General features: G+C 44.4%; 1 protein-coding gene across 2 annotated transcripts in view; it reads left to right on the top strand.

Moving 5' to 3' along the window:
- LOC138825500 (adenylate cyclase type 9) overlaps positions 1–27,457 on the top strand; it is a 97,008-nt gene that overhangs the window by 44,628 nt on the left and 24,923 nt on the right. For both annotated transcript variants that reach the window (XM_070020146.1, XM_070020144.1), the window contains exon 3: positions 18,983–19,173. In XM_070020146.1, the coding sequence (XP_069876247.1) occupies positions 18,983–19,173 (191 nt within the window). The remainder of the gene's footprint in view (positions 1–18,982; positions 19,174–27,457) is intronic.

Below are 27,457 nucleotides of genomic sequence, written 5' to 3'. Positions count from 1 at the left end.
GCTTTGCCAGCAGCCTCCCCCACCCCCACCATCCAAAATATGCCGTGACCTTGCTGGTTGGCAGCCTCTTAAATGTTATTTTAAATCTCAAAAAAAAAGGGAAACATGAAAGTGCAGGCTGTCCATTTTTGCCCTTCCTGATACACACACAGCTGTACAGTACAATCCAGCATTGTAGTGACACAGGCCCCACTGTTATAAATAGACAGAGGCTGGTACGCAGAACACTCCAGATGAAGGGCAAGTGCGTGGGGGATGAGGGCCAACTGCTGTTCCCAGAGAAAGCCCTTCTCAAAGATCAATATTGTTTTATGTTTCATTGACTGAATTAAGAAAACAACTGTGAGCCGAGTAAAACAGACTCTGTGGAGGGGACACCAGCAGGGGAGTGGGGGGCGGGAAACAGAGAGTGAATGAGGATAGATGTGGTTCACTTGCCTGGATGAAAATAGAACAGTGAAGCCTGTGAAAGTGTTTCAGGAAGGGAGAGTGGGGTTGGAGAGAGCGGTGGAGGGCCTGAGGTTGATCAAGATACTTGGTGTGCATGTGTGGGAATGTCACAGTGAACCTTTTTATACAAGTAATGTATGCTAATTTATTTATTTTTTAAATCCATGAAAGCACTGCCTAACTTAATGTTTCCACTGTTCCAATCCAAATCTGTTTTCTCTCTCTACTACTAACCCCAGGTAGATCTTGTGCTTATTCAGTCATCATTGCTATTGCTTTTTAATATTTTGTATGGTATTTTGAAATGGTAGATTTATGGATGATGTGCCCTTTTTTGTGTGTTGTGATTCATGACTGGAAATGCATGCCTGCTAAATATCACATTCATTCCATATTTTACCCACATTCCAAGAAGTATTTATAGTAGTTTATGTGTGATATGTTAAAACATATTTAAATGGTACTATTCATATAGTAGGCTCTTAGCAATCTGTCTCTGTGTGTCTCTATATGTGTATCTCTCTCTTTTGGCAGTACTGGGAATCAAACCCAGGGCCCTGTGAATGCTTTTGAGAATTAGGTTGCAAACAATGCTCCTAGATATTTCAGTGTGTATTTTGTAAAAACAGTGATGGTCTTCTTCCTCACCACCACATGCCCGCCCAAACCAGGAAGTTCACATTGTCACCATACATGATAGCATTTAGCTAGCTGTCCCTGAAATGTCATTCAGAGGCCCCATGAGTTGTCCTGGCACTTTATTCTCCTTCAGTCTGTGACAGAGCCTTTGTCACTGGCCTTCATGACCTTGACATTTTTTCAGAGGACAGGCTGGTTACTTTGTGGCGCGTCACTCAGTATGGGTTTGTCTTGTATTCACTCACAGCTAGCTTCACGAGGTGTTCAAGCAGGGGCCCTGCAGAAGGCTCCATGTCCTTCCAGGGGCTTGGTGACAGGACACACCATTCAGTTTGTTTCATTTCTAGAGACGTAACGATTGTCATTTGAGGTGAAGTCCACTAGTTTTCTTCACTGTAAAATTAATTTTATAATTATTTTAAAAGTAGTATTTTGAGATTTTTTTTTGGGGGGGGGTCCGGTCGTGGGGCCTGAACTCTGGGCCTGGGCGCTGTCCCTCAGCTCTTCAGCTCAAGGCTAGCGCTCTACCACTTGAGCCACAGCGCCACTTCCGGCTTTTTTCTTTTCACTTATGTGGTGCTTAGGAATCAAACCCAGGGCCTCCGGCATGCAAGGCAAACGTTCTACCACTGAGCCACCTTCCCAGCCCCTATTTTGAGATATTTTGAGGCTACATCGTCATCCTATTTCTCATTAAAATCATCTGCTAGCTTTAGAATCTTTGATAATACTTGCCTGAATTAGTGAGCATTATAGTTGCCAAATGATGATTTGCTAATCACACCCTTTCTTTTGTTTATTAGTTGGCATCCCACTTTAGGAGGGTTCCCTTCCGCCCTCCCTTCCTTCTTTGTTATTTTGGAAACAAAGTCTCACAGATTTTCCTACCTAGCCTGGCCTCAAACTTTGATCCTCTGGATTTTAGGCTCTTGTAGCCAGGATTTCAGACATGAATCATTGGCACCCAGCCCTTACTTTTTGATAGAATGCATTCCAGGCTCATATTAAGTGTTTCTTGCCCCAGCCATGGAATTAAGCATTTCTCGGGTAGGCCCTGCCTCCTATTAGTAGAGAATGGCTTTTAGAAATAGAGATCCATGGGCTGGGATGTAGATCAGTGGCAAAATGCTTGTCTAGGCCCAGTACTGAAACCAGTATGCATGTGTGTATGTATGCGTGAATGTATGATGTATGTATGTGTGAATGTATGGGTGTGTGTGTGTGTGTGTGTGCCTATCCAATTAGAAATAGAGATCTAAGCACTATGTTATATTCTCTGTTATTGGGGTGTTTTGGCTATTAGACTTCTTTATAATTAGGATACTATACATACGTATTTACTTCCCTCCACAACTGTTTATTCGTATATATGTGTGTGTACATGCACTTACAATTCTATATTTATCCACCCAAATAGATATAAAAAATAAGATTTACACATGGCTTATTTCAACTTTTCTCTGTGTCCTGGTTAGATCTCTTGTCAAACAGTAAGAGTAACAGGTAAAGCCACAGGGTACCTGTGGCTCATACCTGTAATTCTAGCTACTCAGGAGTCTGAGGCTTAGAGGATCTTGATTTGAAACAAGCCAAGCTCGTTAAGTTTTCCATACTCCATCTCCAATTAACCAGCAGAAAGTATGCTGGAATAGAGACGTGGCTCAAATGGAAGTGACTGGAGGCCCTTGGGATAGGAGTGGCCAGATCACTGGCAAGCCTATGAGAGGGTTTTCAGTGGGCATGCTCAGCTGCAGTGGGGTGGGCCATCCCCATTGCATGTGTCTGTGTATGCGATGTCCCGATATACTCTGGGGGAGGATGAGCATAAGCATCGGGCTTCCCAACAGCATCTAGCAAGGGCAGAAATGGGCCACACGTGGGAAAGCAGGGAGTTTGACCTGGCTGTGTTCAATTTTATTCGTCATTTGGACCCCCCTTGAGGTGGAGTGAGCAATTGTCTTTGAGATTCTTGCAGATGTGTCGATGTCATTCTTGCAGCCCCTTTTCAAAGACTGGAGCCCAAGGTTGTGTTACTCACCCAGGTTTCCATGGATCACTTGTTTTTATGATAACCTCCACGTTGGCATTATTTTGCCATTTGTGAAACAAAGGTAAGTTATCCAAGCTACAGAAACAAAGGAATAAGTTGTACTTCGCAGTCAGTGCGTGGAATTAGTTCAGGACTTCTCACTGTCAAAGAACTAATTGAAATTTGAACAATACGTAGCCAATTTCTTGTAATAGAGCCTTCATTTTAGTGTTGTTAGTGTTTTCTGATTCTAAAATGGCAGTGAAAATACAGCTTTAAAACAGTACTTATGATTAACTAGATTTCTTTGGTGTGGGGCTGACAGTTTCTGATTATTAGGTGTTTTTGTCCCCTCCTCCCTTCACTCCTACCCTAGAATGACAGGGACCAGGAGCCATGAACAGCTCTCTCCTTGGCACTTTTCCCTGACTCAGTGCAGCACAGAATTGGGCCTGGTGGGACTGAAGGGAGGGAGGGTGGCATTATGTTGCCCAGTGGGTCAGGGCAGGTCAAGAGCTACTGTTTGTGAGAGGAGGGGTCTCATTGCTACCTGGGAAAGAGTTTTAGGGTTGTTACCAATGAAGCAACAGCGGCAACTGTGTGATGAGGTAAGAGGCCATTCTCCACACTAAGATATTTTCTCTATTATGTTGTCAGAATTCAGTCTGAGATTTCCAGGCACTGTAAACCTATCCTACACAAGCTTGGAGTCTGGCTAAAGCTGCAGCAGGAACTATGTTGATTATTATAAGCTTGGAGGATGGAGGGGCAGCATAGGACATACACGGGCTGTGGTTTGTGCTGAGACTACTTCATATTTATTATTTGCCCTGTGACAATGCGCAGCTTATGAAAGCTTCGGGTTCTTCAGCAGCATGATTGTAAATTCACCTGGTTTTCTTTCTTTTTTTGTTATTATTGTTGTTGTTGTTGTTGTTGTGGGCCGTGGGGCTTGAACTCTGGGCCTGGGTGCTGTCCCTCAGCTCTTCAGCTCAAGGCTAGAACTCTACCACTTGAGCCACGACACCACTTCCAGTTTTCTGGTGGCTAATTAGAGATAAGCGTATCATGGACTTTCCTTGCCCAGGCTGGCTTTGAACCATGATCCTCATATCTTGGCCTCCTGAGTAGATAGGATTACAGGCATAAGCCAATGGCATCTGGCTTAATGAATTTTTAATGTACTTAGTACTCTTGCAAGAGAAAGTAGCCTAGGGCTGGGAAGGTGGCTCAGTGGTAGAGCACTTGCCTTGCATGCATGAGGCCCTGGGTTCGATTCCTCAGCACCACATAAGCAAAAAGAAAAAAGCCAGAAGTGGTGCTGTGGCTCAAGTGGTAGAGTTCTAGCCTTGAGCTGAAGAGCTGAGGGACAGCGCCCAGGCCCAGAGTTCAAGCCCCATGACTGGACCCAAAAAAAAAAAAAAAGAAAGTATTCAATTTGTAAAAAGCCTTTAACCAGTAATAGTGGCATGAAGAGGAGTCATGCATTTTTTATTAAAAAAAATGAATTCAGATAAATATCAAACTTAATTTAAACTTATGAACCAACTATCTTTTCTGCAAACCGTATTTTCTCTTTTCCATCTGGCATTGGCATGAAATAGTAGCATACAGAGTTGGAACTTTCTTAGGGTTTCATTTGTGACTTCTGAGTTACATACTATTTTTTTTTCCAGTTTTTAGTTTTTCTTGTTTTTTTTTGTTTGTTTGTTTGTTTGTTTGTTCGGTCATAGGGCTTGAACTCTGAGCCACAGTGCCACTTCCAGTTTTCTAGTGGTTTATTAGAGATAAGAGTCTCACAGGGGCTGGAAAGGTGGCTCAGTGGTAGAGCACTTGCCTTACATTCATGAGGCCCTGGGTTTGATTCCTCAGCACCACATAAGCAAAAAGAAAAAAGCCGGAAGTGGCGCTGTGGCTCAAGTGGTAGAGCACTAACCTTGAGCTGAAGAGCTGAGGGACAGGCCCAGAGTTCAGGCCCCACAACTGGACCCCCCCCCAAAAAAAAAAAAAGAGTCTCACGGACTTTCCTGCCCGGGCTGGCTTTGAACCATGATCCTCAGATCTCAGCCTCCTGAGTAGCTAGGATTACAGGCGTGAGCCACCGGCACCCTGCAGTTAGATGCTATTATAATCAAGTATGTCTTGAGTTTGGCAATAAAGCTAAAGTTTAGCCAAGAACACACCTATATTAATTTTTTTCTGCATTCCTAGCTTAGAACTCTAGCCTGCTGCCTGCTAAGCGAGTGCTCTTCCACTTGAGCTTTGCCCATCCCACACTTGTCTTTTAGAAGGAAGAAGTAAGGGTAGAAATGGAATTGTGAGTGGGGTGGCTTCCCTGCTGAGAGCAAGTTCCAGCACAGACTTTTCTCCCAGACGCTTTAGCTCCTTGTGAACAGAAATCCTAGGACCCTGCTGGTCTTTAGTGTTCTGAAGCCTTCAGTGTTCAGTATTTCCACTCTGACGTTTTTCTCCTTGTCTTGTGTGTATGTACACTGTGTGTGTGTGTTCCATTTTGTCGTGTGTGTGTGTGTGTGTGTGTGTGTGTGTGTTCCATTTTGCCGTGTGTGTGTGTGTGTGTGTGTGTGTGTGTGTGTGTGTGTGTGTGTTCCATTTAAAAATTGTGGGTGGTGTTCACCTCTGACTTAAGCCTGAGCCCCAGGGATATGGCCGCCCCTGCCATTTCCAGGTCCCCATCTCTGCGGGGGCAGCGTTGTTTCGCCTGTCTCATCGGAAAGTCAGACAAGGTAATGAGGGTGCAGATACCACACCAGCACCTTGATTTAGACACCTCAGTCAACAGGTAAAAAAAAAAAAAAAAGTCTTGTTTTAGTGTATGACACTCAGAAGGTACCCTGTAAATGCATCTGGGGCGGGGGTGGGGTCAGCCTCGTGGGAGGGAGCCAGGCAGCAGGACAGGGACTGCAGCCTTCCCAGGCTCTATGAAAAGCAGCCATCCCAGCTGAGAAAGATTGGCAGTGTCACTTTGTAACTTCATCCCTCTGTAGAGGCCTTGTTGATTAAATAAAAATGAAAGAAGATTAGAAAGGAAAGAAAACTCAACAGCACCATTGTAAGCCACCATAGTTGAAGGTAACTGTACAGCTTCATGTCCTAAATTCTAGGTCCTTCAGATATGTAAAAAATCTAGGAGTGGCCAGGCGCTGGTGGCTCACGCTTGTAATCCTAGCTACTTAAGAGGCTGAGATCTCAGGATCGCAGTTCATAGCCAGCCCAGGCAGGAAAGTCTGTGAGAATCTTATCTCCAAATAAACCACCAGAAAACCGGAAGTGGTGCTGTGGCTCAAGTGGTAGAGCACTCCAGGCCAAGAGTTCAAGCCCCATGATCGACCAAAAAAAAAAAAAATCTAGGAGTCTGGAGCATATAAATGATCATCACATTTTTTGTAAAAGCTGGGAGATGGGTACCAGTGGATCACACTTGTCATTCTAGGTATTGGTCATCCTAGCTACAGAGATTTGGAAGATTATGGTTCAAGGCCTGCTTAGGCAAAAAAAATGTGTAAGCCCCCTTTTCAACCAGTAGCTGAATACTGTGGTGTGTGCCTGCTAACCTAGGCATATGAGATGCTGAAATCAGGAGAACCACAGTTCCAGCCAGCATAGACAGAGAGTCCATCTTGATGGAAACGAGCAAGGGCATAGTTGACAACCAGCTATCTCAGGAAATGGAAATAGGAAAATTACATATCTAGGCAGAAAGCAAGACCCTCTCTGAAGAATAACCAGTGCCCAAAAGGGCCAAAAGTATGCTTCAGCAGAGGAGCACCTGCCTAACAAGTACAAGGCCCTGCCTTCAAACCCATCAATGCTGAATAAAGCAGGCCGCCCAGCATGGCATGCAGTCACCCACCCCCTGGCCTCGCTGCCTTTCCAACCCCATCTCCTATGCCCACTGCCTTCGCTGCTTCCCAGATGCCTGTGCTGCTACTTTTCAAACACCCATGTGTTTTCAAGCTCTCCTGCCGTCTCCTGGCCGCTTTAGGTAGACTAATGTTCCATGCTTTCCAGGCTTGTCTTTTTTAAGGAACTCCAGTTACACTCACCTTAAGTGGGAGATATGGCAAAGTATGGCAGTGGTCCCGATGCTTTGTCCTTGTAAACTGACACGCTGAATTTAAAGCTCTTTGAACAATTTCTTAAAGATAATAAAAATGCTTAATTAGTTTAAACACATGATTTCACTCTTGCAAAATAAAACTTGCCTTTGGCTGAAACAACTGAACTTAACCTATCCTTTCAAAGAAACAACTCCAGTGGTGGCTTTAGTCTAAAATTATGATTTCTGTGAGCATAGCATTTTAATAATTTTTGTTCAGGGCTGGGAAGTTGGCTCAGTGGTAGAGCGCTTACCTTGCATGCCTGAGGCCCTGGGTTTGATTCCTCAGCACCACATAAGCAAAAAAGGAAAAAAGCCGGAAGTGGCGCTGTGGCTCAAGTGGTAGGGCACTAGCCTTGAGTTGAAGAGCTGAGGGACAGCGCCCAGGCCCAGAGTTCAGGCCCCACAACCGGACCCAAAAAAAAAAATTTTTGTTCAGTATTGAGCATACATCATCACTTAACTTATGAGCTACACTCACATTAACCTTCATCATCTTCAGTATAATTGCTATATTAACCAGTTGCTAAAATGAATCAGTGTATACTCTGTGTCTAGTTCTGGAGGGCATAACTAAGCTTCTAAATGTAGCTCTGGCAGTATTCAACAGTGGATCCCTGGAGTGAGGGCTGTTACAGAAACACCAAATGGAAGCAGCTTGGCAGGATGTACAGAGACTAGGTTCTCAACTTGGAACTGGGCACCTTTAGCTCTGTAATTAATGAATTTGCAGACTGAGAGACTGAGGCACAGAGATGTTAAGTAATTTTTAGAGGTCACATGGGCTGTGGGTAGAGGATATGGATTTGAACCTGTCACAGTCCTTCCACTGAGAGACTGTGGAGGACTTCCGTATCCTGGATGCACAGACTTGCCCTCAACTTGGAACCAGGCATATTTAGCTCTGTAATTAATGAATCTTCTGACCAGCACAACTGGATTTGCCGTCCGAGCAGCTATAAATAATAAATATTTGTTCTCTCTTAACTTCATAGTGATAGCAGCAAAAAAAAATGTAGGACTAAAACTTAGGAGAGTTTTAAATATCTTTTGGTGAGTGTTTATATGTGATTTGGGGGAAAGTAACAACTTTGTTCTACAAAGAGTGACCACTTTGCAAGTGCTATAATTTCATAGCAACGAAATTGAACACTTGCAGCCCAGTGATAGCAACATTGTTATGGTTGTGTAACCCCGCTGTCGGTTGGCAGATGGTGGGGACCAAACCCTTGGCAGCCTGGGGCTGAGTGGCTGAGCCGCTCTCCCCCTCCAAAGTCCCGTGCTAACTTGCTGCTCACACCTCAGCAATCTGTTCAATATGCTTATGCTTTTTGTAAAAATCTCTTGAAAAATTATGAAAGAGGATACACATATGGAAGAACACATGAAATAATATATAGCCTGATTACTATCAAGTCAACCAAGTTGCCAAAGAGTGCGGGTACCCTTCAGACCCCACTCTGTCCTTGCCAGTGGTGATACGTTACTGCTGGTCACATCCCTGCTCTGTTGTATGAGTTTCTTTCCCAAGTATGTACCTTTAAGAGCTTGGTTCAAGGAGTTTTGTTGTGCCTGCTCTTTGGTTTGCTCTTGTTTTTTGCTCTTTATCTTCAACTTTTTATTTGGCTAAATTTGATCCTACAAAAAATTTGAAAGAATAATATAGTGAAGAACAGCTCCCCACTTTACACAGATGAATTAATGGTTAACATTTTACTACCTTTATTCACTCTCCCTTAATGTATGTGTGTATAAATAATTACATACATATGTATAATACATCCTTTATGTGTATGTACATGCATTCCCTCTATATATGTGTATTTGTATATATATGCATGGTTATGTGTATGTATATGGGGGTGGGTAGGTGCAACTCATACCTGTTAACTCTTTCTCTCTGTCTCTCTCTCTGTCTCTCTGTCTCTGTCTCTTTCTCTCTCTCTCTCTCTCTGCCTTTTGTGACACGGGGTCTTGCTGTGCTGCCCAAACTGGCCTCCAGTTCCTGGGCCCAGTGCCTTTTGTGTTAGCCTCCTGAGGTCTCGGGCTGTAGATGTATACCACTGTACCCAGCTATGTATACCCTCCTTCTTCTTTAGAAGACTTTAAGCCAGGCATTGTGGCCATGCACTTAAATTCTAGCAACAGGGATATTCTCCTGTATAGACGAAATCACTACCCTCAAGAAACAAATCAGCACTGTGAGGCTGTGCTGGAGGATCACGGAGCTCCATGGGAGAGGGTGTGTGGCCCTGAGTTCAGTCCAGAGCCATCACCCTGGACCCTGCAGGGAATTTCAAATGTTTAAAGGACCTAACTGAGATGTTATGGTGAACATAAGGCAGAGCCTTATTCTAGTGCTTTGATGTAGAGGCCACTATGACAGGCCCTGCAGAAACTCTGACCTTGTGTCATGATCTGGAGATTTCCGGTCTGTAACTGGAAGAACAACTGTCACCCCAGGTTCATCTCAGGAAGGCGTGATAGATCAACCAGTTACCTGACCAGGTGGAGTATGGAGGCAGTTGGCTAGAGTCTGGGCTCCAATGGCCATTTAATTCTCCAAGTCACTTTATCATTGTACACCAGGGGGTTGTGCAATGCTCACCCAGCCTGATGGGCTGCTGTGGACTAATCAAGGGGAGGCTGGCCAGGGTGACCCGGGTTGGATTCCACCTGCCTCCTGAATTTGCCTAGAGTAAGAAAGGACTCAGTGCAAGGAACACCTGCTCCCAGGCTGCCTGGCTGTTCCTGTCCAATCCCATTAGCATTGTGGCCAGGTGCCCAGTTAAACACCTTGGCCCTGCGGCACCAGAGCCCCTGACTGTGGTCATTTGTGCAGTGGTGTGTTGTAAAATATGTGTGTCACTCGTAATGGGTGTAAAAGATCAGAGCGCCTGGTGTGTGTTTTACAGCCTGTTTTTAGAAACCATGTAGTACAATTTAAAATCCATGAAAGTAGAAAATACAGTTGTCTTTCACTATGTCAGGGTTCACTTATTACAGCTTTACTGCATCACAAGTTAGTGTGTTTTTTTAAATATGTAATAGGTGATCTCTCATTGTGGGAGGTCTGTTACAGAGACCCCCATGATAGGTGAAAATCCGTGAACTATCAATAAGTGAATCACAGTATAATGCCACTATGTGGATTTATTTTCATCAAAACTATGTTTTTGAATAATATAAGCAGAGTCAAGCAATATATGTATGGGCTCCAAATTTTACTTTGAATCAATTCATCCCATTTTAAATTCTGTTTTTTTTTTTTTTTTTTGTCGGTCGTGGGGCTTGAACTCTGGGCCTGGGAGCTGTCCCTCAGCTCTTCAGCTCAAGGCGAGCGCTCTACCACTTGAGCTACAGCGCCACTTCCGGTTTTCTGGTGGTTTATTGGAGATAGGAGTCTCACGGTCTCTCCTGCCCGGGCTGGCTTTGAACCGCGATCCTCAGATCTCAGCCTCCTGAGTAGCTAGGATTACAGGCGTGAGCCACCAGCGCCCGGCACATAAATACTAGATTTTCTTATTTTTTTTAGATCCCAGTTTTGTTTCCACAGAATGTAATACAATCTTTGTCCTTTTATTTGGGGGGGGCATCCAGTCGTGGGGTCTGAACTCTGGGCCTGGGCACTGTCCCTCAGCTCTTCAGCTCAAGGCTAGCGCTCTACCACTTGAGCCACAGTGCCACTTCCGGCTTTTTTCTTTTTGCTTATGTGGTGCTGAGGAATCGAACCCAGGGCCTCATGCATGCAAGGCAAGCACTCTATCACTGGAGCCACCTTCCCAGCCCCTCTGTTTGTTTTTTTGGCCAGTCCTGGGGCTTAAACTCAGGGTCTGGACACTCTCCCTGAGCTTCTTTTGCTCAAGGATAGCATTCTACCACTTAAGCCACAGTGCCACTTCTGGCTTTTTCTGTGTATGTGGTACTGAGAAATCAAACCAGGCTTCATGCATGCTAGACAAGCACTCTACCACTAAGCCACCTTCCCAGCCCCATTTTAAGGTTTTTGTTGTTTTGTTTTTGTGGTTTTTGGACAATACCAGGTTTGCACTCAAGGTCTTATGTTTGCTCAGCTGATGCTCTATAAACTGAGTTACCCTTCCAGCCTGGCTTTTTGTTGGATATTTTGAGGCTGGAATCTTGTGGACTTTTCTGTCTGCCTGAACTGGCAGACAGAAAACTTGAACTTAAGATCCTCTAGATCTTAAGTCTCCTGAGCAGCTAGGATTATAGACCTGAGCTCCAGTGCCCAGCTTGTTTTGTTTTTCTGAGACTTTTTTTTTTTTTGGTAAGATTATGTTCATTCTTGCTTCTCTCATGATTTTTAAAGCCTTTTTGATTTCTTTATTAAATTTATACTAATGACACACTGTTTGAGTCCACTTATTTCTATATGTTTTTACCCTACTTATCATATTTATTTTTGTTTGCCTTTTCTTTTTTGGTACTGGGGATCAAACCCAGGATGTTGCACTTGCAAGGCAAGCGCTTGGCCACTGAGCTACATCCGAGTCCTATTTATCATATTTCTCTCATTTTTTTGTTTTCAAACTGTGTCTTGTTATGTAGTCCAGACTGGCCTAGAACTCATAATCCTCCTACTCCAGCCTGGGATTACAGCACTCAGCTTATTTCTTATTTTTAATAGAGTACAAAGTTTATACTTTGTGTTAGATACTTCTAGTTTTGCTTTGCCCATTTGTAGACTATTTAGTCGAAATCCTCATAATATTTTAATAGTTGAACACAAGTCAGTATGGATGAATCTCAACTATAATGCAAGCAAAAAAGAGCAACTTTCAGAAGGATCATATATAGTGGTGCCACTTATAGGAGTGTTACAGAACGTGTTAATACTGTATATATTGATTAGCACTGTGCTTTTTCTCAGTAAAAATCAAAAGAGCCCTGGGGTGGAGGAGCAGTTTAAAGTGCTTTAGTAGTCATGCCTGAGACCAGAGGCATCACCACTTTCATTTTATCTTTCCTGACATGTTCTTATGTCTAAAATATTTTGTAATGAGTTCATTTTTTCATATATTTTTTAACCAGTACTGGGAATTGAACTCAGGGCCTTGCTAGGCAGGTACTCTATCATCCAGCCAGGTCTCTGACCCTTTTTTGTGCTATTTTTGAGGTGGGATCTTTCTTTATATCTGGAATCTGGGCTGTAATCTTCCTGCTTGAGTTCCCCTGTGTAGCTGGGATGGCCAGTTGTTGTGCTTCCCCTATACCTTAGGATAATAGGCATATACTACTGGGCCAGACCATTGTTTGAAAAGTTCTCCCAGGCTGATTTCCTTCTATTTCTACCTCCCAATTAACTAGGATTACTGGCTTGAGCCACTGAGCCCGGCTCATGTTCTTTCTTAACATATTGCTAATAAAAAAAATAGATAGTAGCGTAGGAAATGAATGTTTTCTGTAATCCTGTGATGCTGTTATACATTGGTGTCTTTCTATGCTTTTTAGTGTAATCTAACATCATTTAGAATAACAGTTCTTTTCCTGTTTCTAGCTGGTCTTTATGTCTTTTCTTTTCCAAGTTCTCAGTGACTTTTGGGGCTAGCACCTCTCTTTCTGCCCAATCCCATCTCTCTTTTTCTCCCCCCAGGCCTGGGGCTTGAACTCCCTGCCCAGGTGCTGTCCCTGAGCTTTTGTGCCTAAGGCTAGCACTCTACCACTTGAACCACAGCTCCACTTTGGCCTTTTGTAGTTAATTGGAAATAAGAGTTTCACAGACTTTCCTGCCCGGGGGTAGCTTTGAACTGCAATCCTCAGATCTCAGCCTCCTGAGTAGCTAGGATTACAGGCATGAGCCACCGGCGCCCAGCTCATCTTTTCTTTAACAAGAGTAGTTCTTCTGAGGTCTGGAGCAGGGCTCGCTTTCCACCTGGAGCCTCTTAGGAACCCCTTCCCCCACCCCCTGGCCTGTTTTGTGAGTGATGGAGTGCATGGCAGCTCTAGGTAAGCGTTTTGTGTGAGCCATGTCTCTACAGGACAGGGATCCACCCCCAGCCTGTCCCGCTCCCGTCCTCTAGTACAGAGAGAATCACTATTCAGTGCCTTGCTTCCATTTTCACTTTGATCATACCCGAGCCTACAACACAGTTAGGAGAGTCCAGTGCTATGTGGTAGGTGGGCAAATCCCAGTCCTGACCTAGCCGAGGGATTGAGTGGTCCTGCTCTCATCTGCTCTCATCTGCTCTCACCCACTCACAGCAGCACTTGGCAAGTTATTGGAAGCACACCACACACACACACACACACATACACACACACACACTTTGGCTGGGCACATGCCTCTAATCCCAGCTACTCAGGAGGCTGAGATCTGAGGATAATGGTTCAAAGCCAGACCAGGCAGGAAAGTCCCTGAGACTCTTATCTCCAATTAACCACCAGAAAACTGGAAGTGGCGCTGTGGTTCAAAGTGGTAGAGTGGGGCTGGGGAGGTGGCTCAGTGGTAGAGCGCTTGCCTTGCATGCCTGAGGCCCTGGGTTCGATTCCTCAGCACCACATAAGCAAAAAGAAAAAAAGCCGGAAGTGGCGTTGTGGCTCAAGTGGTAGAGCACTAGCCTTGAGCTGAAGAGCTGAGGGACAGCGCCCAGGCCCAGAGTTCAGGTCCCACGACCGGACCAAAAAAAAAAACAAAGTGGTAGAGTGCTCGCCTTGAGCTGAAGAGCACAGGGACTGTGCACAGGCCAAGTTCAAGCCCCACAACCCACCAAAAACAACAACAACAACAACACACACACACACACGCGTTAATTCTTCTGTAAAAGGTTGAAAAGAGAATGCTACTGCTAATGAAATGCAGCTAGAGGTGAATCTTGGAGGTATCTAAGAAGAAAAGGAGTTTGGGGCCCAATCAAATCTTGCATATGCATCATAAACAAGAAAATGCAATTAGAGAAACTGCTTCAGTTGCTGTATCAGGATGCAAATGCTCATCCAAATCCAAAAAAGCTGCATGCGAGCTGAAAACAGAGTGATTTGCAAAGTGAAAAAATTCACAGCCAGCATGTGCCTATATTGGAAATGTGGTCAGGGAGGAAACCAGAGCCTGGGTAAGATTCCTCGAATAGCAGGTAGCAAAGGCTTGCGTAGCTGCTCCCACAAAGGGCTAAGCAAGAACCTTTCCCCTTGTATAATCTGAAGCTCATGGGAAAGGTACCCGCAAATGTCACCACCCTTCCCAGCCAAACATGCTCATCAGAGGTGGCATGCAGCCTCCTGTGGGAGAGCAGAAGGTGCTCTTGCCAGTAAATGTCCTGGGTAGAAAGGGACCAGAAATATCCAAGATCCTGTGGCCGCTGTCACAGTGGCCTGGCACTGGGTGTGCAGTGGCCTGGCTGCACCTTGTAGCACACATGGAGGCGGCCACGGTGGTAGCTTACCATACCATACCCTGTTGATCTGTGGTCCCTCCTTTCTGAACTACACTGCACAAGTGAGAGCTGCAGATTTGATGATTCTTAGAAGTATCTTCTGAAGGTCACACTTCCCGTTGTTTGCTTGTGTTTAATCTCTCCCAGGCTTCTGAACTATTGCCACAGAGCATCTTCAGTTCTTCAAGGTTACTTAGCCTTACTTCTTGTATATTTTTCCATCACAGCTCTACCACCTTTGCTGTTTTTAGCCTTTTTTGTTGTTGTTGTTGTCAGGGGCTCGAGAGGGGTGCTGGGCGTTGTTGCTGAGCATTTTTACCTAAGGCCGATTTTCTGGTGGCTAATTAGAGATAAAAGTCTCATGGACTTTCCTGCTCAGGCTGGCTTTGAACTATGATTCTTAGCCCCATGAGTAGCTAGGATTACAGGCTTGAGCTACCAGTGCCTGGCTAGCCTTACGGTTTTCTTTTACCTGCCACTGCCTACTCCTTTACCTTGGAAGTACATATTTCTTCCTGGCTTTATTTCTTCTCAGAATCTTGGAACTGTTACATCTTATTATAACTCACATCATTTTATTTATTTGTTTATTTGTGCCAGTCCTGGGGCTTGACCTCAAGACCCGGGCACTGTCCCTGAGTTTTTTTTTTTTTACTCAAGGCTACTATTGTGTCACTTCCAGTTTTTTGGTGGTTAAATGGAGATAAGAGTCTCAGATTTTCTTGCCTGGGCTGGCTGAAAAGCCAGTCCTCAGGCCTCAGCATCTTGAGTAGTCAGAAGCGTAGGGATATGTCACCAGCACTTGGCCTTTCCTTCTTTTTTAAAAAGGAAGGAACTTCAGGAATTGTTCAGTTCAGTGGCATTTTTAGCATATTCAAAACTATAATCATAATCTAATTTTATATACTCATCACCTCTGAAACCATATACCCGTTAGCATTTGCCTCTCCCCACCCTCCCGATCCTTGGAAAGCATCCATCTGCTTTCTCTCTCTCAGGTATGCCTGTTCTGGACACTTCCTGTAAATGGAATTGTGTAATATATGGCTATTTGTTTGTTTGTTTACTCATTCACTGTTGCCATGATTGGGATTGAACCTAGGGCCTTGTACACATAGAGCAAGCACTCTACCACTGACCTACACCCCCAGCCCTGGTCTCAGATTTTGAATCTTGCTTTCCATTTCCTTTTTTTGTAGAACCTGTGATGTCTGTTAACACACATATCCCTATGTCTGACCTATACTCAAGTCTGTACCTCCTAACATGCAGATTAACTGTTATTTCTTGGTTCCTTGCAACAGGATGTAGTCTCTGTTGACTCTGGTTGCCGCCTCCACCCAGGCCACCTGGCCTCCTCTTGCATCTGGTGCATGGGCAGTGTACTCATTTGGTGAACATCAGTTGACTAATTGGGTCTTCTCAACTAGTTGCCTGACCTCTTCTTGGGTCTGGAAGGTGAACTATAGGTGACTTGTTGTCGATCTCAGTTCGTGACCCATTTCTCCTGGCAGTCTTGCTCAGAGAGGCTCCTGGTAATTCAAGCTTTAGTGTGTTATATAGTATTCTGTTCTAGTCACCTTTTGTTGTCTACAGCTCATTGTGAATAGGCTTTAGTCACTTCTGAACTTTCTGTCTGCATGTGGCTGGTATCCCTGGATGAGGAAGACTGGGGTTACTTAAGACACACATTAATCTTAGCACACAGCTGCAGACAGATTCTTCCACCAGATGGAAACACGTTAGTAAAAAACAAAGCTCATCCAAAGTATCAGTGTTGGTGGGACTGAGAGTCAACCACTAAGAAAAAATGGGGGCAATCTGACTTGTTCTCCTGTTTCTAAAGTAGTTAACAAAACAAACCACTGAGCTGCCTTATTTTGACTTTCTGCTCCAGAAAGAGCTGCTCTAGTGGAGCCAGAGCCTTTGGAAGCAAGTGTGGGGTTGCTCATTAAACCGTTAGCTCCGGTGCCTGGAGGCTCTCACCAGCCTTGAGCTCAGTGACTTCATCCTGACACCTTTCTCCAGATGTGTGCTTTTGGGCAACTGAACCCTGCCTAACTGTATCAGCCCCAAATCCTGCCAGTTTGGGCAACAGTCTCCACTTTAAATTACTTCTCCACACTAAAACCTAAATAAGTTTAGTCGACCAAAACTTCCTTGTTGTGGACATCTACTATGATCAGCCTTTGTAATACCAGCAGTACTGTTACCACACACCTATCATTCAGAGTTCCCTAAAGAAAAATCCAAGTTAGAAACAGATTGGCAACAATGATTGACTTAACAGTTCTGTACATGCTTTTGTACCTAGAGGGAGCATGCAAATGGCCCCTCGTGACAAATGGGTCACACATAATAATAGCTCCCGTTATAAAGTGTGCACACTGTACTAGGACCTGCTGTAAACCTGAGCATATGAGACACTAGAGCCTCACATCAGTCCCATGAGCAGTCCTGCTCTCAGCCTCGCTCTAAAGAAACTGAGTTACAGAGGGATGAAGTAGCTCATGTAGGTTCTATGTTAGGTGATGGAGCCCAAGGCCAGCTTTTAGAGATCTTCTCCAGAGACCAAACCCCTGCCCTTTGGCATCAGCTCCCTAGCACTGAAGCACCTGTCGCTGCCTCATTTGGGGGCTGAGTTTTCCATTGCCATCATTACTTCCTAACTTCCATGGCCCCCCAACTCCCTCATTCTTTCCTCCCTGCTTCCCTAGGGCCTCCAGAATGCACACCCTACTATCTTGGCTGCACACACACACACACACACACACACACGCACACTGCACACACACACACGCACGCACACACGCACACACACACACACACCCGTCTGACACCCGTCTGGCTGTCCCAGCCCTGCTAAACTCAGCAGCATCACTTTGACTCTACTTGCCAAAGGCTCTTTTATTGACAGGACCTCCATGGACTGTTGTAGGAACACTTATTCCCTGGGGAGACTGTCCCAGTATGGCCTGGGCTGATCTCACCCGAGAGACACATCACCAAGGAAGTCTCTGTCTTAATCTCTCTCTGCTGCTCTAAGAATGATTATTGGGTGATTTCTAAGAAACAGGATGTATTTCCCACAGCTCTGAAGGCTAGGAGGTCCAAGATCAAGACTTGGACACAGGTTTGATGTGGGGTGAGCGCTACATTCCTGGAGGGAAAAAAAATGGTGTCTCCACAGGGCAGAAGGAGGAGGGAAGGCTGGCTGAATGCCATGTGGCGCCTCTGTAGGCGGACCTCCATCCACCCATGAAGGAGTTGCTCTCAGGGCCTCATTCCCGCTTGCAACCCCACTTCCTAATACTGTCACATTGGCAGCCCCCGAACTTGGGGGAGACACAACCAAACACAGCACCCCCCTTCCTGAGTCTTTGCATTCCACAGGCCCCATCCGGTACTTTGACAGTCTGACCACAGTCACACCCCCTTGTCATTCAAGTCCCTCTCACAGAGTAGACTCCAGGTGGCTGACATGTCTGCTCATCTTCCGTGCGTCCACCACAGTGTTTGGTAAACAGGATGTGTTTAGTAAATGTTTAGTGAGTGAACAGTGACCCAGAATCACAATTCCCAAGCAATGACAAGTTTCAGGGATGTGTACATTAAGACAGGACTGGGGTTTCTGACATTGGAGACAGGCAGCTGCGGCTCAGCCCTCCCTGCAAGGATGCCCTCAGCCTTGGGAACGCATCTCTGTCCTCTTAGGTTCAGGGCTCGTCGGTGTCCTTGCTCAGCCTCTCTCCATTACGGAGTTACGAGTACATGCTCGTCTTTCCTTTCTCTTGTAGTGCTGAGGCTGCACAGTGAGCGTTTGGTCAGTTGCCTGAGCAAAGGATCCTGCATGAGTTTGGCGTTGCCCTTTGATCAGAAATGGCCAATTAAGAATGTTAGAAACATGGACGGAGGCTCAAGTGGTAGAGTACTAGCCTGGCGATGTGAGCTTGGGGCCCTGAGTTCAGACCTTACCACTGGAAAAAAAAAGTCAGAGGTGCGTGTTTGCAGATTATAGCCGACCCAAGCAGTGTGGAGAGCTGTCGGGTCGCTTTGCTGCCTTCCCAAAGAGGTCACGTCACCCACTTCATGGAGGAATTTGTAATGCTCCTGAGCCCCAAGGTAAAGCATGCAGCCATTATTCAAAGAAAACATGAGACGGTAAACGGTGCGTCTTGGAGGCACATGGCCTCCCTGAGGCGACAGCTGGGGAAAGGCAGGGTGACAAACTCACATTCTCGTTTACTTCCACCTTGCAGGAGTGTGTTCTCTACAGAGAGAGAGCAAGAAAGATGCAGCTGCGTTTCGACCGCCGATGGTTCACTCTATGCTGATTGTAACTTTTGTCCATCATAGGTTTGAAGACATACCTGATATCGGGTCAGAGAGCCAAGGAGTCTCACTGCAGCTGTGCAGAGGCCTTGCTTTCTGGCCTCGAGGCCATTGACGGCTCACAGGTGTCCTCGGGCCCTAGGGGACAGGGGACAGCGTCGCCAGGGAGTGTCAGTGACTTGGCACAGACTGTCAAAACCTTTGATAACCTTAAGGTTAGTTTTTTTTCTTTCTTCTAAAACTTTATATTAACTCCGCAGGTAGAGCACGCAAACTAAGACTTGGCCTCAGATTACCCTTCAATTTGATTTTTACCATTTTTAAATTTAATGCCTTTTGCATTTTTAGTATTCTTGCTTTTTGACCTGTTACACACTTCCATTTCCTTTCTGCGTTACATAGAGATGCTTCTCACTTGACTTCGGTTATTTTCTTTTTCTGCGGCCTGAGGCATCTTTGGTGACTTCTAAAAGCTAACTATAAATGACAGCAAAGGTAATTTTCCTTGTATCTTGCTTGGAGAGCTGGATTCTAGTTTATTTCACAGCCCACTTTTTCAGATTTTCTTGTGTCTCTGGAAATCCACAATTTTGTGACGATCTTAAGTTTTGTTGGTGTGGGTAAATCTTATGACGAGCTCAATGAAAAGTATATGCTCTCAGGACATTGTGGTATTTCATTACTAGGACTGAGATCTCCTGCTTTCTAGACCGACAGCAGGTCCATCTATAATTAACACATACACATAAACACATGGTTCGCCTTGGGTATTGGAAATCATTCTTATTCTGAATTATTCTTCTATTTTCACATTAGATTTTTGTTTACACACTGGTACTTTGTTTATTCTTACAGTTTAGATATTTGCTGTCTTTATGATGTGGCACGCAGTGAGGGGATCCAGGTTATTTTCTCATGTTGGGATTCATCCTGCCCCTTATCCATTGATTCTGGTGACTACTGCCTTCAGTTTTATTGAGAGAAGCCATATATTCTTTTCCTTGTGTGCTTTGTTAGTTCAGTACAGTTTTGTTTTTTTTTTTTTGGTCCCTCAGTTCTTCAGCTGAAGGCTAGCACCCTACCACTGGAGCCACAGCGCCACTTCTGGCTTTTCTGCTTATGTGGTGCTGAGGTATCGAACCCAGGGCCTCATGCATGCAAGGCAAGCGCTCTACCACTGAGCCACCTTCCCAGCCCAGTTCAGTACATTTTTTGACCTTGGTTGTATTGACAAATTGGACCTGATAACCCCATGTCAGGTGGTCAGTACCTTCCCTAGCCTTTGCCAACTGGATACCAGTAACATCCCCTTTCCCCAGTTGTACCATCTAAAAGTGTTTGTAGGCATTGCCCATTGTCACCTAGGGGTTGGGGTCCAGCCACACAAAGGGGAGGGGAGTGCTCTAGGACAGTAGTATTAGAACTCCCCCAACCCTGTGCTCCTTCTGCTTGTGCAGGACAGTCCTGATGCCTGTCTGCCTTCTCGCTCAGGCTGGTGCATCAGACAGAGGAGCTACTGGCTCTCACACTGTTTCTGAACTTGGTGCAGGAGAGAAAAACAAAAACGTGGCTTTCTAAGTACAGTTTTATTACATGGGGAGAAACGGTTATCTCCAGGTTCCAAACAGAGCTGTATTGAAGTAGAGAAATAGAGCTCAAAGACCAAAGAATTCATTTTGGATGATGCATATTTTGTTTCCACCTTGTCAGGAGTTGCAATGACTACACACGTTGAAGTCTTAGTAACAGTGATTCTGTGTTACATTGCCTTAAGAAGTTTTTCCTTCATCCCCAAAGAGCATTTGAGGTGTTGGTTTTGTTTGTTAGTTTTGGTGGTAGGGTTTGAACTCAGGTCACCCTACCACTCCAGGGGGAGAAAGATGGCTTGATGGTAAAGTACAGTATCTTGGATAGAGGATGGTTTGGGTGGGATGATAGGATGTCTGAAGCTATCCTAGGATGTTGGAATCATTTGGATTCTACAGCTGGAGTGGAAAGATCACAAATAGCTGAAAACCCAGCTTAACCACCACTGGGGGCTCGTCTCTCTACTCTACCTCCCTCAAGTCAGAGGGGAGCAGATCCAAATGCCTCAGAATCACATATGCTGGGTAACTATGAGCAAGTCGTATCCACTATGATCCTAAATTCTAAAGTGAAAAATCCAGTCTGCTTTAAAGATTATGTAGATTAGCTGGGCGCCGGTGGCTCACACCTGTAATCCTAGCTACTCAGGAGGCTGAGATCTGAGGATAACGGTTCAAAGATAGCCGGGGCAGGAAAGTCTGTGAGACTCTTATTTCCAATAAACCACTAGAAAACTGGAAGTGGTGCTGTGGCTCAAGCGGTAGAGCGCTTGCCTTGAGCTGAACAGCACAGGGACAGCGCCCAAGCCCAGAGTTCAAGCCCCACGACTGACAAAAAAAAAAAAAAAAAAAAAAAAAAAAGATTATGTAGATTATCATTCCATCTATAAGATCTGTTCTTCAGTAAGAGACTTTATTGTTTTTGTGCCAGGATTGGGACTTGAACTCAGGGCCTGAGCACAGTCCCTCTCTTCCACTTGAGCCACTTCTGACTTTTTGCTGTTTAATTGGAGATAATGGTCTCTCAGATTTGTCTCTCCAAGCTGACTTCATATCACTATTCTCAGATCTCAGTCTCCTGAGAATCTAAGATTACAGGCATAAGCCACCAGGGTCAGGCTTAATGTAGTACAATGCAAAATGCCAGTTGTGTGTTCCCTTTTGGGTGGATTTAGCCAACAAACTTGCCATGCCTCACACTCAGGGCACTAGTTTGCTGCCTTAGCGATATAATCTGCATTAAGGTTAGCTATTCCAGTATGCTAGAATCCCACCTAATTCTCCTCATCCTTTACCAAGCTCTGTTGGCTCCTCCTGGAATCAGGCTGTGTTTCCTTTGCTGCTGAAGTCTCATTTTAGAGAGTGAATTACCTGTAGCCTTCCGACCCTATTTTCTTGTCCTCCCCTGCCTTGCTGAAGATGCCTGGTGTAAGGCAGTGTTTCTCTAAGTAACTAGTTTCTCAGTGTGGACTCTGGGGAGGGAGGCAGGATGGCGTTAAGCCCTAAAAGGGGCTCTGTGGTCAAGTGAGTCTGAGAAATTCTGTATGAAACAGTCCACAAAAGAATTACTACAGGGTTTCTTAGAGCCCTTAGTAGGCAGCAGGAGTTGCAGTCTCCAGCAGGGGCAGGTAATGTGCAGCATCCTCAGGCCTCTTTGAGTACAGATGTCTTCTCTAAACATCACTTTGCTGTGGATGACACTATCTGAGAATGTAAAGTGGAAGGAGCTTCATTCCAAGGACTGAGAAGTAAGGGGAGGTGTTTAGGAAGCAATCATCCTGGGGTTATATGCCCAGCCTGTTCCTGGCTAATGATATAGATTTGTCCCCATGGTGATGACTTAGAAGGGACTGTCCTGTTTTCAAAATGCTCATACTTACCCTGTGAAATCACTAGCCTTAGGAACTATCTTTTTGGGCTAGGAATGTGGCTTAGTGGTAGAATGCTTCCCAAGCATGCATGAAGCCCTTGGTTCTATTCCTCAGTACCACATACACAGAAAAAAAAAAGGGTGTGTGTGTGTGTTTCTGTGGCTTAAGTGGTACAGTGCTAGCCTTGAGCAAAAAGAAGCTCAAGGACAGTGACCAGGTCCTGAGTTCAAGCCCCAGGACTGGCACAAAAGAAAAAAAGAAACCATCTTTTTGTGACAGTCTGTGTGTGTGTGTGTGTGTAGTTGTGTGCATGTGTGTGTGCAAGCATGCATTCACATGTGCATGGAAGGACTGAAGTTTGAACTCAGGACCTCGTGCTTGCTAGCCAGGTGTCCTACCAGTTGAGCCATGCCACCAGCGCTGTATGGCTTTTTGAACCATACTAAATAAATAACACTTTTTTTTTGGTCAGTCATGGGGCTTGAACTCTGGGCTTGAGCACTGTCCCTGCACTCTTCAGCTCAAGGAGAGCACTCTACCGCTTGAGCCATAGCACCACTTCCGGTTTTCTAGTGGTTTATTGGAGATAAGAGTCTCACAGACTTTCCTGCACAGGCTGGCTTTGAACTGTGATCCTCAGATCTCAGCCTCCTGAGTAGCTAGGATTACAGGCATGAGCCACTGGCACCGGCTAAATATCACTTCTTTTACCTCCTTGTATCTATATGTAAAATTATGAATAGGCTCAGTTGGCTCAGTATGAGGTAATAGAGGGCATTCTAGCTTATTATAGAAATTGAAAAGATAATGAGCTTATTTTGTATATATACATTCATATATATATATATATGGTTTAGAAATTAAGGAAGCATTTATTATAAGTAATAAAACTGATAAAGGTGATGAGTGTACACCTGTGAACCATTGACGTATGTATTTCAAATGGGTGTGTTATATGGTAGATGAAGTATATCTTGAAGAAACTATTTTAAAAATAAATGGGTAGTGGTCTGGCTGCTGTCTCTGAAATATACTTGTAAAGTAAGTTTGTTTTTAAAGACATTTCAAATTGTACCTATAGTTTTAGTCTTATGGATTTCCTTCTGTGAGGAGAAAGCAGGTCAGATACAAATTGACCTTTTTTTTTTTTTTTTTGGCCAGTCCTGGGGCTTGAACTCAGGGCCTGTCCACTGTCCCTAGCTTCTTTTGCTCAAGGCTAGCACTCTACCACTTGAGCCACAACACCAGTTCCTGCTTTTTCTGTTTATATGATACTGAGAACCCAGGGCTTCATCATGCTAGGCAAGCACTCTACCACTAAGCTGCATTCCTAGCCCAAATTGACCTCTTCTTCATAGAAGATTTCTAGTAATAGATGTGGAGCAATGAGAGTAATAGAAAAATCACCATTCCCGAGTGATCTGGGTGATGATCACTGCAGGTGATCCAGGAAGCTCAAATGAATGGAAAAAATTTCAGAAAAAGCGGGGTGCTGGCAGCTCACGCCTGTAACCCTAACTGTTCAGGAGGCTGAGATCTCAGGATCATGGTTCAATGCCAGCCCGGGTAAGAAAGTCCATGAGATTCTTTATCTCCAATAAACCATTAGAAAACCAGAAGTGGTACTGGGGCTCAAGTGGTAGAGCACTAGCCTTGAGCTGAAGTGCTGAAGGACAGCGCCCAGGCCCAGAGTTCAAGCCCCACAACCGACAAAAAAAAAAGTTCAGAAAAAAATTTTTTTCAGAAAAAAACAGGATACTTACATCACCTTAAGGCATGATTCCCACCTCAAATACTTATTAGTTATAACAGGAAGCATAGTACTTTCTAATGGGAAGACCCAGCAGAACCTGCCTCTAGCAGGTCAAGGTGAGCGTTGATGAGATAGGTAGACATCGAGTACCTGGATGTGGTGAGCTGAGGGAGCTGCCTCAGCTCAGCGGACTTCTACCCCCAATCCCAAAGCCTCATCTAAAGGCCTCGTACCGACGAAAAAGCATCAGCCAGACCCAAGTCAAGAGTGTTCTATAAAACAACCAGGATGTTTCACAAGTGCCAAGTCACAAAAAATAAGGAGAGATAGAGGATCTGTCACACTAGAGGGAGACAAAGGAGACATGATCCTGCGTGTGGTCCCAGAATAGAAAGGGACATTAGGGAAACTAGGTATATCTGGATAAAGCCAACAGCTTTCTGTAGTGCTAATAGCTATATTCTGTCATACATGGTAAAGAATCATTGTAAATTTGTTCTACACGCTCTTTGCCACTGGTGTAAGTTAAAATGATTTCTTAGAGAAATGAATCCATTGAAATATGAAATATATTATTATTTAACTGGTGTCATTAGGTTAAGTGGTGGTATGCATGTGAATTTCCCACAGAACTATTTTTTTTGGGGGGTCCGGTTGTAGGGCCTGAACTCTGGGCCTGGGTGCTGTCCCTCAGCTCTTCAGCTCAAGGCTAGCGTTTTACCACTTGAGCCACAGCACCACTTCCGGCTTTTTTCTTTTGCTTATGTGGTACTGAGGAATCAAACCCAGGGCCTCGAGCATGCAAGGCAAGCACTCTACCACTGAGCCACCTTCCCAGCCCAGAACTATTTTTTTTTTTTAATTTTTAACTTTTTTTTTTTTTTTTTGCCAGTACTAGGGTTTGACCTCAGGGCTTTGCACTCTTGCTCTGCTTTTTAATTAATGACTGGTACTATACCACCTGATCCATGCCTCTACTTCCAGCTTTTTGTGGTTTATTCGAGATCAGATTCTCAAGGCTTTGTCTGCCCAGGCTGTCTTCAAACCTTTGATTCTTAGACCTCAGCCTGCTGAGTTGCTAGCATTAAAGATGTGAGCCATCCGTGCCTGCTTCATTTTAATTTTGTGATGGGATATTTCCGTAGCGTAGTAATACTCTTCTTGCTCTTGTCTGTTGAATCTAATCTAATCCATTCTTGACTTGGATTTTCATGACCAGACTCAATTTTTTAAGCCCATTTATAAAGTAGTGTTAAAAAAAATCAGAGGAAATCAGAGCTTGATTCTACCCAATGTGACTTTGAGGTCTTGTGTCTATGAATTTTACAAGTGTGTGTGGTTTTGCCTCCATCTGTAGGCTGTCTACTTTCTGTTCTTAACAGGTTCTAGGATGCCTTTCTTTTTCTGTGATAATTACTGCTTCTATTTTTCTATTTTTTTAAAACAGAAATCATCTATTTTGAAGTGTTTCTGCCTGTTCCAAATCCATCTGGCCCTGACTCATTGGTCACATAGTCGAGTCTAGTGACCTGTGTCCCCTGTGTGACTGACTGTAGGGGAGAGAGAGCCTCATGTATGGTTAGGGTTAAAGGCTCTGATGCCTGCACTAAAATTTTTCTGCTTTCTGTTATGGCAATTCCCTTATCTTCTTTGCCTCAGATTCCTTCTACATAAAACAAGACTATCCAGCCGGGCGCTGGTGGCTCATGCCTGTAATCCTAGCTCCTCAGGAGGCTGAGATGTAAGGATGGAGTTTCAAAGCCAGCCCAGGCAGGAAATTCCCATGAGACTCTTATCTCCAATTAACTACCAGAAAACGGAAGTGGCACTGTGGCTCAAGTGGTAGAGTGCTTACTTTAAGCTGAAGAGCTCAGGGACAGCGCCCAGGCCCAGAGTTCAAGCCCTACACCTGACCAAAAAAACAAAACAAAACAAAACAAAAAAGAAAACAAGACTAATCATAATGCCTGTATCATAAACTGGTACACATGAAGAGATTAGAGTGGTGCTCAGTATTGGAATGCCAGCATTACCATTGCCCACAATACCCAACGTGATTTCATGCTGCCTGTAATACTGGGACACCTTGCCAACTAGCTGTGTTCAGTGCACTAACTATGCAAAGCCAGAACATGACTGATGTTTCCTTCCCCAAGAGGCTTCCCGGCTCCCTCTTGTGACAGTTATGAAGAGGAACAACTATTAGTTACAGAATTATTTGTCTTGCAATGAGAAATAGCCTTGGAGAAAAAGAAAAACTATTTTATCACTCTATGTATTCACCCTACTCTATGCCTATATTAGAATGTGTTTACAACAAATACAGATGTGTTAGAGAAATACTTGTAATCTTCCCTACAGAGCCCATATCCACAGAAGGGGCTGAGGCACAGCTAGGCTGGGAAAATGTAGAGTTTGCGCTTGAGTAGTCTCCAAAGAATCTCAAGTTACCCAGACAACAGCCAGCAAACACCTTGGCCTATTGAGTATGCTGTTTGGATGGATCTTAGGAACTTCTTTTGATATCATTGTAGAGGACTTTAGAGAACCAAGAGAGTATTGGTGGCTTGGGTCATTTCAGGGAATTGTGGTCCAGGAGTCCACAGTACCAGGATCATATGGATCAATCCATAATGTCAGCCTCCTCTGGACTCTAGCTGGGCATGGTGTTGGGCACATTTGCTTCACTTCTCTACTGGGAGTTTAGAAGGTCACTCAGTGTGCTTGGTATTGACTCTGTGTGTGCGCACACGCATGCATGTGTGGTTTGTCTGAGAAAATCAGTGTCTTCATAGACTCTTTCCTATGTTTTGAAGATTAACTCAGTTAATACCATGATTTAAGATCATTTTACTGTCATTAACAGCTAGAACACTTTAGCACTGTTAATCACTTTTTCAAGAATTATAAGCAGTTGTTACCTCTAGGAACTTCAGTTTACTAGATATACTAGTTGCTGATTTTGCAGCTAGTATATATTTCCATACTCCAAATGAGTATAACTGTTTAAACTGAATTATATCAGATTCTAAACTCTTGGATTTTTTTTTTTTAATAAGCTTCCACTACATAGCCCAGTTTGGCCTTTAACTTTCAATCTTCCTACCTCGGCCTCCTGAGTGCTAGGGTTATAGGCCTGTGCCCACCATGCCCAGAAGCGTTTCTGTTCTCTTATTTACTATAGCATAGGCCTGTGATCTAACTTGAGGTGTGATCTGAGTCATTTTCCTGCTGTCAAAATCATTTTATTGCTGGGCAAAAAAAATGATTTTAAAAAATTCAACTTTCA

The sequence above is a fragment of the Dipodomys merriami genome, unplaced genomic scaffold, assembly GCF_024711535.1.
Source record: "Dipodomys merriami isolate MVZ:Mamm:240054 unplaced genomic scaffold, mDipMer1.0.p SCAF_137, whole genome shotgun sequence".
NCBI lineage: Eukaryota > Metazoa > Chordata > Mammalia > Rodentia > Heteromyidae > Dipodomys > Dipodomys merriami.
Note: the sequence above shows the minus strand (reverse complement) of the source record. Positions and strands in the feature narration are given on the sequence as shown.